This window comes from Protomyctophum bolini (assembly GCF_963924005.1).
Source record: "Protomyctophum bolini genome assembly, chromosome: 14".
NCBI classification, from domain to species: domain Eukaryota; kingdom Metazoa; phylum Chordata; class Actinopteri; order Myctophiformes; family Myctophidae; genus Protomyctophum; species Protomyctophum bolini.
This window is the reverse complement of record NC_137875.1, coordinates 25,335,733-25,348,300: the sequence shown is the minus strand read 5'-3', so window position 1 is coordinate 25,348,300 and position 12,568 is coordinate 25,335,733. Positions and strand designations below refer to the sequence as shown.

At 42.4% G+C, this 12,568-nt stretch overlaps 1 protein-coding gene across 2 annotated transcripts in view; it reads left to right on the top strand.

The window, feature by feature from the left end:
- Positions 1-5,225: 5,225 nt before the first annotated feature.
- Positions 5,226-12,568, top strand: part of hnrnpll (heterogeneous nuclear ribonucleoprotein L like) — a 29,029-nt gene continuing 21,686 nt past the window's right edge. For both annotated transcript variants that reach the window (XM_080782286.1, XM_080782285.1), the window contains exon 1: positions 5,226-5,872. In XM_080782286.1, coding sequence (XP_080638412.1) covers positions 5,633-5,872 — 240 coding nt within the window. In that variant the 5' untranslated portion in view covers positions 5,226-5,632. The remainder of the gene's footprint in view (positions 5,873-12,568) is intronic.

Sequence of the window (12,568 nt, the reverse complement as noted above, 5' to 3'; positions counted from 1 at the left end):
AGCTAGGTGGGGGCCACATGTGGCCAGTAGCCCATGTAAGGGATACATGAAGAAAAAAAAATCTTCTCCCTGTGACGAGGCCCCCTCAGTGGTTGAGGCCCTAGGCGACCGCCTAGTTCGCCTATGCCTAGAACCGGCCCTGCACACACACACACACACACACACACACACACACACACACACCACATAGAAACAGGGCATTAACCTGTCTTTTTTCTAAATGTATACCATTACCATCAAGCAGTAGCTGTGTTGTTGTTGTTTTGTAAATAGTATAATACTCATGTAAATAGACCTGGATACCCAATTAATTATTTATTTTTCACGACTTGCACATTTCTGTGCATGTCATGGACATATCTCCACTACTTGCATATCAGCTGGGGGCAGAATTTGTTACGTTTCATTTGATTATTTTTATTTCTATTTTGGTCCCCATCAATTTATTGATTTTGATTGGATCTTAAAGTTACGGAGGGGCTGTTTTAAACCCCTGTTAGGTGAGTTTGTCAAGCCTCACTCTTATGCTGCATTCATATGGGATCAGGCAAGCGGTAGACGGCAAACGGCACCACCTGCTGGACGGCACGGAACGGTAAAAAGATTACATATTTTAACATTGATCCCGTCTGCTGTTACCGTCACTGGTTCTAGCTGCTGTGCCGTCCTGTTCCGTTTACCGTCCTGCTCCAAGGGGCCAGCTAGGCACTCCAATGTTGAAGCGCTGGGCCCTAGTGGTAAGAGGAAGGACTGCAGGCGGACCCGTGGATTCATGACGAGGAAACCCCGTGCAGCTGAGCTTTAACATTGAGTGCTCGGTTGCACTTCCGCATTTGACCTCCAAATTTTGGAGGTCAAATGCGGAAGTGCGCCCAAAAAGGCGGAAATAGACGGTCCCTCCGGCGGCTTCAAAACACCACTGAGCAACTTCCACTGACATGAATAGCGGAGGGGCGGAGCTTCGCGCCAGTTCAGTCTCTATCCTTTTAATACTCCATGTCCTGCTCCCATCCACTAAAATGACTTCCGGTAGAAGCTCCCATCCACTAAAATGACTTCCGGTAGAAGTGGTGACGGCTTGCCTGATCCCATGTGAATGCAGCATTATTTGTGACACCCTGGCTTGCCCCAGTCTGAGAGAGGTGGTGCTTGGCAGGCTAGCAGTTGTATGTTCCCAGGCAGTATGGCTGATGTGGTACCATACATTCCAGCATCAACATTTGACATGGGCATTTTGAGGCATTTATGATGTCATGATCTATATTGAAGTATTACTTTTCTACTACAAAAACTTTTCTTTCTTTTTTTGTCTCAACAATGTTTTTAGACAATATTATATTACAGTATTATAATTTATTATCATGCCACACCAAAATGAGCTCTTTGCTCCAATGGTACTTTGTGCCGTGTGTGTGTGTGTGTGTGTGTGTGTGTGTGTGTGTGTGTGTGTGTGTGTGTGTGTGTGTGTGTGTGTGTGTGTGTGTGTGTGTGTGTTTTGTGGAATTGTATGTAGCTGAGAATCACCTTATGAGATTATAGTTTCTACACTTTTGTATATAAAAAAGTAGTTTCTTCTGAGATTATTTGTCCTGATAGGTTAGCAGCCTATAGGTTAGTTTGTGGAAGGTTATTATAAGTCATGTTAAATACTTTAAGTGCAAATTGAACTGCTGAATTTATACTATATATTGCTTCATTATATGGGTGTTTGTTTTTACTGATTGTTCAGCTCTCCTAAAACTTTGTGCTGATTATAAGGTACCGTCCTTGTAAGATGAAGCAGGTTTGTAGGGGGAAATAATGTCTGAGTTGTATCTTCTTGTTTTCCTCCTTTTGTTTATGTGCTCTGACGTGTTGGGAACAGAAAAAGGCTCACTGGATCAATGTTGAATGTTGATCACTGTTGATCTCACAGTGTATGCTGCCACCTAGGGCCCATTCTGACAAGCAACACAGTAGAACTGGACTGCTGCTTTTTGCAGTGACCAAAACAGAACAGCATTAGATGACTAGCCAAGCAAGCTACTTCCTCTCTGATGCATGGAATTCCAACATCCTGTCCATGTGGGGAAGAGCAACAGCAAGCATGGAAGAGGCATCTGGCCTGCATGCAGTGCACTGCCAGTGGTTCAGTTGAACTATCCACCCAGAGACTTTTATACCCCTATCTAGAATATATATTTTAGGTTTGGGGTTTCAACTTTATTTTTAATTGAGAACTTTAATGTATTTTGTAATGCATAATGTTTAGACCAAATATGGTATAGTTTGTTGTCCATAAATGTTCCTATTAGTTTTTAGAGTGTGTAAAATGTTGGTGCACCTGAAGAAGACTTTATTTGTAGTGGAGGCAGGTCAGCCGTACAAGCACCTTGCACCTCAATCACACAGTCCCCGAACTGTCCAAATTATCAGATGAGTGGTCATGCAACTGCAAAATACTTGTTCATAAACATTGTATCTGTCAAAAACTGCTGATTTCCTGACAGCAGCCATACAATGTCAGTTTATATTATGGGTAAATGAAAATGAACCATTTTCTTTCTCTGATGGAAACGTTTTGCTTTTGTTTCCTGTTAATTGTTAATTTATTGGCCAGCAGTTAAAGCTGTCAACTGAAGTTGCTACAATGAGATATATTTGTATTTAGAATGTACAAAGTATTACTTTTTCTTTTCCAAACATGTTGACTGTAATGATCTATGTATTTATTTATAACAGGACAGGTAGAGTATGACTCTGCGATATTACCGGAAAACAGGGTTTAAGTGTTTGAATAATATGTAATGCAATAACTGCTTCTAAATGTAAATATGTTGCTATAATTATCAAAGGCATATACCGGTAGAAGTCAAAAATATATAGTTCTTATATTGAGTATAGATATATTGAGCTCCATGTTGAAATTATTTATAGCAGGACTGTTACCAACATTATATCAAATCTCATCTCTTGTTTTAATTTTTTACTGAAACAATTGACATGTTCTATCATATCACTCTATCATTATGTGTAATCTCTGATTTATGTAGATTCTCATAATGCTTAATCCTGTAAGTATATCAGCAGAACTGAAAAAGGGTAAAGAATAGCTATTACCACTGCCAAAGCTATCAGTGTCTGTATGACATTCTGGGACATTCCAGTGTTATTTACCTAATCATCAGAGCAGACAAGTGATTTGACTTGATTCTTTCTGTGCTGCTATTCAATACATGTAGCACTTGACCTTGGAGCTAAATTTCACAAAATATACCTTTTACATTCTTGAAACGGACCAAATTACCACCAAGACACTCATATTTTCAAGTGAGTCATCGTGAGAACATATTTAGATAATTTGTGATATTCACATGGGTGATAGACCTATTGCTTATGTACACGTGTACATACATAGGTGTAAATGTATTTCTATATTTTTGTCTCAATCTGTTGAATATATTTTCATAGATCCTAGGTCCCCCTTGTACGCCCCTTTTGTTTCTTTGTGTTTGAGAATTCCAGATCTGTTTCCCTCTCCCTCGTCCTTTGTTTACTCGCATGAAAATATTTTAATATAATAAATTATTTATGGTGACTCTAACGTACTTTGAGATTAGATTATGATGATGTTAAAGGGGGCACTGGGTTTGATTAAACTGGATTTCCTGGATTACTGCATGCTGTGGCTGGTAATAGGCTACACGTCATGGAGAGGGAAGACATTGTAGAAGATGGCTGTTTGTCTCTGAACTATAGCCTTTCCTACAGGAAAGGAGCAGAGTGCTTTGTGTTTCGATGTCTCGGATGTAATTTTAGAAATTTTGCTACCTGAGCATTAATAAAGTTGTCTTTGCTTAAGGTAATGCATTCCTTGTGTTGATTTATTACACAACAACCTCCCTCATAAACCTTATTGCATTAATGGGTCGACAAGGGGGGCCTGAGGCCTCTACAGAATAGACTATTCTGTAGAGGCCTCAGGCCTTGTGTAGCCGGCTCTATTTATTTACTTCATTTTCATTAGGCCTAACAACCAAAACACCTTTAAGTCATCATCATCATCACCACCACCGCCACTACAAGGTATTTCTGCCTTTGCAGGCAAGGCCTGTAGGCCAGTGGTTCCCAAAGTGGGGTCCGGGGACCCCCAGGCGTACCTGAGGGAGTTCCAGGGGGGACCCATCTATTTTGTTCATGTTCATAAAGTGTTTAAAGCAGTGGTTCCCAAACTTTTTCATGTCAAGGACCCCCAAATTGACACTACTTAGCCTGTGGACCCCCATTTGAAAAGATATGCCAGGGACCCCCATAAGAGAAGACGTACACATTTAGACGTCTACATTTAGACGTCTACATTTAGACAGTGTCCCCCTGAGTGCCTCCCCAATGCCTCCCCAGTGTGCCCCCCGAGTGCCTTCCCAGTGCCTCCCCAGTGTCCCCCCGAGTGCCTTCCCAGTGCCTCCCCAGTGTCCCCCCGAGTGCCTTCCCAGTGCCTCCCCAGTGTGCCCCCCCAATGCCTCCCCAGTGTGCCCCCGAGTGCCTTCCCAGTGCCTCCCCAGTGTGCCCCCGAGTGCCTCCCCAATGCCTCCCCAGTGTGCCCCCGAGTGCCTTCCCAGTGCCTCCCCAGTGTGCCCCTGAGTGCCTCCCCAGTGTCTCCCCAGTGCCTCCTCAGTGCCTGCCCAGTGTCCCCCAGTGTCCCCCCAGTGTCTCCAATAGCAATACAAGAACAATAATACAAATTAATCTTAATGTATTAATCTTATTAATTAATTAATTAATCAAATTAATTAATTAATCAAAATTGCGGCCTGTGCCCAGCACCATGCCAAAGCTTTTTCCTGCAGGAAACACTGCTTGTGGTTGTAAATATATTGTTATCCGTGTTGCGAGGATGAGGGGGTACCTGGAAAAATATCTACCCCAAAAGGGGTACCTGGTCCAAAAAAGTTTGGGAACACCTGCTGTAGGCCACAGGCTGTGGCCTAGCCTGGGCCATCATCTCTGTTTGGAATGCAATGCATACATGTGTTCATTTCTGTCTCTGCTGCTATAACATTTCTTCCCGTCTCTCTCTCTCTCTCTCCGCACATCACTGCAGAATGTAGAGCAGCCTTTTCTCTCCGCTGACACTAGACCAATCACTCGCCGTCTCAGAACATACTGTTCAATCAGATCGGAGCGGGGGCGGGATCTCTCTTTCACCAACACTCAAAGCTAAAATCACTGGGTTGAGGGAGAGAGAAAGCGAGCTAAAGAAAGAAGGTGGAGAGAAGAAGAAGAGGGGTGCGTGGATACTGGATACCAAGGATATATAACCACGGGCTGTGGGCTTCTCTGATCTGCGTCAAAAGGCTTTTGAGGAGGCACACATTAACACGGATATTATAAAGACGCGACCGTCACTTCACTTCAACCCATTGGTTAAAAGGAATGCCCATTTGACAGCAGGCTAAAGAACAGTGCCCTCATTTCGCGAGGCGTCTTTTTTCCCCCAGACTGGGCAGGAAACGGTTTATAATTTATGAAAAGGCAGAACGTTTCTGCTGGGCCGAGCACAGAGCACTGATCCACCGGGGCGTGTTGTCGTTCATATAAAACCAAACGAAGAACCTAGCGTGCACATTTTAACGGCTCTCCCGTGCCCGCTGCCATGTCGTTGGCAGAAGGAACATGCGAGTACGAGGAAGGAGAGTATGGGAGGGCGACCAAGAGGCTAAAAACGGGCGAAATGGTAGAAGGAGACGAGGAGTTGGAGGAGGGGGAAGACTCCGAATCGGATTCGGTGGGGGGAGGAGGACTTCCTGCGAACATTGATGCCGCAGTGGACAGCCGGGCCCGATGGAACAGCAACAGCAGCAGTAGCCAGTTTGGAACTGGAACTGGAAGAAGGGTGAGATTATGAGACATATTATTATTACATGTAAGCCTGTGCAGAATATCAGAGGAGCCTTCTCTGCGTACAGTGCGGGGTTTCTCTTTTTCATTCTACCTTCCATTCTTTCACTGTCACACATCAGTGACATCACATTCCATTTTCTGCTATTCTACTAATCTACGATTGATTTTTTTTTAGCAGAGCTACTATATAGACTCATATAGACGGTTACATTTACCGGTGGTAGTATGCTGTTTTGTGTTTTAAGCCCAAACCATGCATCTAGCCATGATCCAGTGCGTTAGCAAGTCACTGGACCCAGGGCTAAAATGCAACTAGCCTACTCGCAAGTCCTTGCAACATTCAACTCGACTGGTTTTAATTGATTGAAGTATGTATTAACATTAAACTGTTAACTGTGGACGACACCATAAAGCATTACACTTGTTTACAATGGGGTCCAATGGTGCTGTTTCGCACAGGAGCTTACCCCATGGTTCTGTGTGTATTATTGTGACAAGTATTGTGTTAACTTGTGCACCTATACGATGGCTATGCCTGCCTTGTCGACATTTAAAATTATCGGGAGGTTGGCTTTGCTGTCCACATAATGGACAGGGGCACTGATTGTGACAGTGTGAAGACATTTTTATAATTCGTCACAATGGCTTTCGCACAGTCATGTAGGCCTGATTGTACACACACACACACACACACACACACAAAACGCTATTTGATGCATTTTTCTGGTGATGTGATGTGAGCTGATCTGATGACAGCTGCAGATTAGACAATTTCCCAAATGTGTGATCTAACAAGCTAGGCAATTATTAAAGTCCCATAACTGAATATATTTATGATCGGATGCTTCTATTTTGGCTATAGGTTAATTGCCTTTCTTTGTTTCATGTGTGTTAGGTTGGGAGAGGATAACTGGCAGCCGTAGACTACTATTGAAACAAACTTTTACCTAATGCATGTCAAACATACTGTAAAATGTGGTCTGGGAGAGGAGAGCTGACCATTGGTAGATGGAGTGTGAACAGTCCATCTACCAGAGTCAACAGTCTGTCTTGAGAGAGACTTCAGTTGACTTGGTATGGTTGTTACAGTAGCCTATTTGTTGTTGCCATCCATGACACTTTCTCATGAACTCCACAGCAGGGCAGACATTATCCCCGATACGTTCCCTCAGTCCCTACGCTCATTCTGTAGCTCCGAGATGAGGTCACGAATCCAAGCCCTCCCATTGTGTTTCAGAAACGGCACATGGTTTCCACAACTTACCCTTTTCTGCAGATTGTATCCAAAAAGTGAAGGTGTGATAAGGAGCTAAACTAAATGTCATTTAGGAACGGCCAATAAAATCCATGAGCCGTTTCTGAAACGCAATGGAAGGGCTTGGATTCTTGAGCTCATCTCGGAGCTACAGAATGAGCGTAGGGACTGAGGGAACGTATCGGGGCTAGGCAGACATGGGACTTGTATGTCTGCTTTTACCACAGCGTGAGTTGTTGTTGTTTATCAGCATTGTGTAATGCATGTTTAATTCCATCTGCATCTTTTTCATGGTCCCAAGACTCTGTGGAAGATGTGTATGCTCTCCCTCTCTGGAGAATTGCATCGTAAATACAAATAGGAGTTGTGTGTGCTTTGGGAAAAATGCATCCGTATATAGTGTCAATATTAGTTTTTATTCCACAGAGGGTTCCACAAACCTCCAAAAATGAATTTACTCTTTTCAGTATACTGTTGCTTGTGCAGATAATTGCATTACTTGCATACCTTACTTCGTACGGTACATGTAGTTAGTAGCAGTGTAAAAGCACTTTAAAGACTGAAATGCTCTTGACATGTAGGGCTCATGACATTTTACTTTTCATTTATTACAAATACATGTGTTTGCACACTGGTGCTTTTTTATGGCAGAATATCGGACCAAATTTCGGAGGACGTAAAAAAGATCAGCCTCACTTTTATGTCAATCGGACCGGGATCGATTTTTATCCATTTTCCACAGTTGTCTAGTGGGGTGTTGGTAACAGGCTGACGGCTAGTGATAAGGTGGTTGCACAGTTTTTTTTGTTTCACTGTTGCGGATCCGAAATTAGTAGGCCGTCACTATCACTTATGTAGAAAAATATATATATATATTTTGAAAATGTTCATTGATCTTTTTCAACAGATGAATTGATACGCCATAAATAACTGCGATTATCTCAAATAATTGTGGTCAGGTCCTTACCATATGTAATAATTGTGACAGGCCTACAATGGCCTGAAATTATCTTATGAATTGAATGATATCTTGTGGAGGGGTTTATGTGCGGAGTGCAGAGTGCCCTCACACTCGGACACACAGGAAGTGGGGAATGTGGCCTGTAATATGTAGTTGTATATGTAAGGCCTGAGGCTGAAGCCAGAAAGAATTGACATGACACAGACAGGATGTATTATGCCTAGTTCACACAATCACTTTCTGAAAGTATTGTATTTTTAAAAAATATATAGATTGAGACTTTCAAGTTCAACAAACATTGCCAGTGGTGTACTGTACTGATATGCCAAATGAAATTATATGCATTGGTCTCATATAAAACCAACATCATAATATACAGGTATAACTAATGTTTTTTATGTATGTATGTATGTGAGAGAGAAAATACAATGACAGGGATGTTTTGCACCCGTTTAGCAGAAAACGCATAATGGGAACCCACTAATTGCTACACTGTTGTACAGGGGTTCTCAACGTTTTTGGCTGGGGACCCCCGGAAATGCCTTGGCCATGTCTCACGCCCCTCCCCACCACCAACCAATACAAACTGACTGCAAAAATAACCTTAATAATAGAGAAAATATATCGTAAATTAATACTGAAACCAGATAATCATTAAGGAAAGTTTATGCATGCACCACGTACTGTGTAAACTCTTAATTTCCATTTTCCAGCCATTCAGTTACTTTTTTTTCTCTTTGAAATAATTTGGGGACCCCCCCCCCATAATAATTATAATTTAATATGATTTTATCTTCAGATTAGATTTTAATTAGGCTAAATCCTCCAAACCGCCTTGATACTACAGATTGTTTAGTGTCATGGTGTTGCAGGCTACACCAACAGCCATGACCATTTTCATCATGATTGATGAAATATTTATTCCCTCTGCAGTGCAGTGAGTGCACCACCCATTAGTTAACATCAATGTCTCTGTCATAAATGCAAACTGCAGCAAGCTCTCGTTTATGAACATATATATATAATCAGTTTGTGTGCCGCAGCCTCTGCCTCAGCTCACGGCTTCACGTTGCAGTGTTCAGAGTATGCAGCCAAAGAGTATGGGTTTTAATTTATACCGTTCAGACTATGGGTACGTCTCCCATTGGCTTAGAGGCAGCCAATGATGAAAATCACACCCGTGTGAACTGAGTGGTTCAACTCCCCTCTCCCCCCCTCCTCGCCTCTCTCTCTCTCTCATTAGCAGGCAACAGTGCAGCACTAATAATATCTCTCTATTTCTGGCACAACAGCGCCCCTACTGGTACTCTTAGTCATATACTGTTGCTCATGGCCACATAGGTGAACACATAGGTGAACACGGACATTGCTGTTCCTTGGAGTGATTGCGTGTGTCTACTACGGTCGCTAGTAGAGGTAGCTGAACGTGTTGTCTGCTGCTTTTCAAGCAGCTGGCAAAAAGAATGAAATGGACATTGAGAGAGCAGCAGTGGAGACTGAGGTAGGGAGTGCGGGCGGAGGGACTATCACTGTATCACACATTGTGATTTAGCTATAGAGGGAGGGGGAGTGGGCGAGGGACTACTGTATCACTTATTGTGATTTAGTTAGGTGTGTAACATGATCCATTGATCTGGATTGATCTATAGATTCAACAGGCAACGATCAAGTGAAATTGATGATGAGAATCGTACACTTGTTCTGCAAAAATAAATTAGTTTTGAAATGAAAATCCCACAATGGTTGCATCTTGTCAATGTCAAACGTCTTTGGCGTGATTCAATACTACGGCCCGGTCCGGTAAAGACCCGCCCACCTGCCTCTGATTGGCCTACCGACACTGCCGGTCTTTGCTCTGTGGTTACCAGACTTTACTCCGAGGTAAATAGACTGGTGACACCAGACGCAAGGTTATTCCGTGGTGGGAGATAAACATTGCTCGGTGTTGGCATTGCCTTTGGGGGGGAGGGTTGCAACTCGAACGGGGCTGAGTCTGCTCTAGCAAACTTCGCAATGTTCGAAACAGCAACTTGTGCGCTCTATGGTGTCTTTTGTGGCTCAAGTTTGCTAGAGACCTCCGTCATGGTCTAAAGCCCAAACCACACCAAAGGGTTGAGACGGGATGAGACAGTTTTAGCGTTCGTACCAGCGGTGTGATATGTCCTGTTGTGCGTCGACCCAAGTCAACCTAAGTGTTTTATCGGTAACTTTAGCGAAAGTATCTGACGGCAGATCCGTAATGGCCGATAACTACTTCTGGTTCACTGGGGTGAATTTCAGGGTATTCAAACATCTGTCTGAAATCCCCGGCAGGGAACGGACTATGACTGACCGCAACCCCGGCAGGGAATTAATAGTACAAGGTTCCTTATTTATCCCTGAATCATGTATGTAAGCCTTTCCTCATGGGTAACAAATTTGCCTTGATGCCCCGTAACTTATAAATATTTAATTAGATTTGGAGAACTGGAATTATGTCCGGTTTGTGCTGTTCGCTTGTGTATATGGGAGCCAGGTAGTCTCGCATGGGATGTTGTAACCAGCGGAATGAAGGTATTATATTTGTGCTATTCTTCTACCATGCCTCTTGACAGCAAGACCGAGAAACGGTTGGTGACGCAGACTGTGAATAAATGTCACGCTCAGACTATTAAGATAGTGGCGGTGGTTACTGGTTGTACAACGGGTGCTTTTCCAGCCTGCGACACAAATAGGCTGTATTTATAGATCACACTAGCATGCCTTTAAATGCGAAGACAGAAAGAGGGAGAGCTTGAGAGACAGCAGACACTGGAAGTGAAATACAGTCATACATACAAGAGCATATACATACCGGTATGTAATGTGCAAGCCATCTTCCATCGTTTTGGCAAAAAGTACAAAACATTTTATTTATTTTTCTTCAAATAGCCTATTAAAATCATGCTGTGGTGGTTGGCTGCCACACAATAATGCATATAGAGGAAACACTGGGTATACATTGACTTCATAAATCCAGCAAGAAAATACATTTCCAGTTTTCTGTTAGTTTCAGTAATGAGAAAACTTTGATTCAATGAAGTCTCTGCTCATATCAGTCTAATGACTAATGCAGGGGTTCTCAACACTGGGGACCCCCGGAAATGCTTTGGCCGTGTCTCGCGACCCCTGCCCCGCTACAAATTGATCGCTATAATAACCTTAAAGGGTAAGACCACTTTTTTAGAGGTTTGGGTTGTTTTCTTACCTCATTATGGGCAAACTAGTGCTTCCTTGTGTTGTTTATTAGCAATTTAAGAAATAAAAATACTTTCCATTGACTTCCATTGTAACTGGGAAACAGCTCTCAAAGTCACTCTTTTAGCACATAAACCAACGCAACAAAAGCTGATTCTGACAGGTTATCACACCAGGAAAACTCATGCAGTTTTATTTTCGTCTTTTAATATAGATTTATAAAGTTACTATTTTAGTCAGAGATATACTGAAACAGTACTACGGTGTCCCCAACTCTCGCGGTGACATCTTGCGAGGTTTCGTTTGTAAACAAGTCTCCATGCTGTTTTAGATGCACCCAGCTGCAGCCTCGCATACGAGCAGTCCCAGACACAGACACTTCTTCTAAAGTGTCTCCCTCAAACACGTGCATTGTGTGTGTGTTTTTAGTGAAAGCGGACGAGATCAAATCCATTTGTTTACATCCCCGTCGTGGCTCAACAGCATTCCAATAATACGCTTCAGGAGTGGGTGTACAGTTTTGGTCCAATCAGATTGTTTTTTTACTCAACACGAACAACAGTGATTCGGTCGGCGTAGGCATACCTACCGGATCTTCTTTCTACACAAATTAGTTATTATTTATTTTTTTTAATTAAAAATAAAACAGCATGAGTTTTCCTGATGTCATAACCTGTCAGAATCAGCTTTTGTTGCGTTGGTCTGTGCTAAAGAGTGACGTTGAGAGCTGTTTCCCTCTTACAATGGAAGTCAATGAGCATCTTTTTTATTTCTTAAATTGCTAATAAACAAAACAACGGAGCGAAATAAAATAACTCATGGAATGAGTGAAAATACATGATAAATAAATACTGAAACCAGATATAATCATTAAGGAAAGTTTATGCATGCACTATTGTGTATATATATTTTTTTGAGGTGTCTATTGGATGGCAGTGGATTCTTTTTTTGTATTCAGACACTCAAGTTGATTTCAACTAAAGGCTAAAAGCCATCTATACTTTGTATATGTAACAACCAGCTAGTCAGTTTTAAGTGCAGTCAAGGGTGTTGTTGTGGTGGGTCGACCCTCGTGGCAACCGACGCCAGAGTATCCCTGGCAAGGTGTGTTTGTTTAGGCAGAATATATATTATCAGTAGGCGTGTGTTCAAGATGGATGCAATCCTGTCTAATCAAATTATCGCTTTTCATTTAGCTAAAGAGAAATGTGCTGCACTCGCACAGCGGTGAACAGGACATTTCCACAGAGTCATCA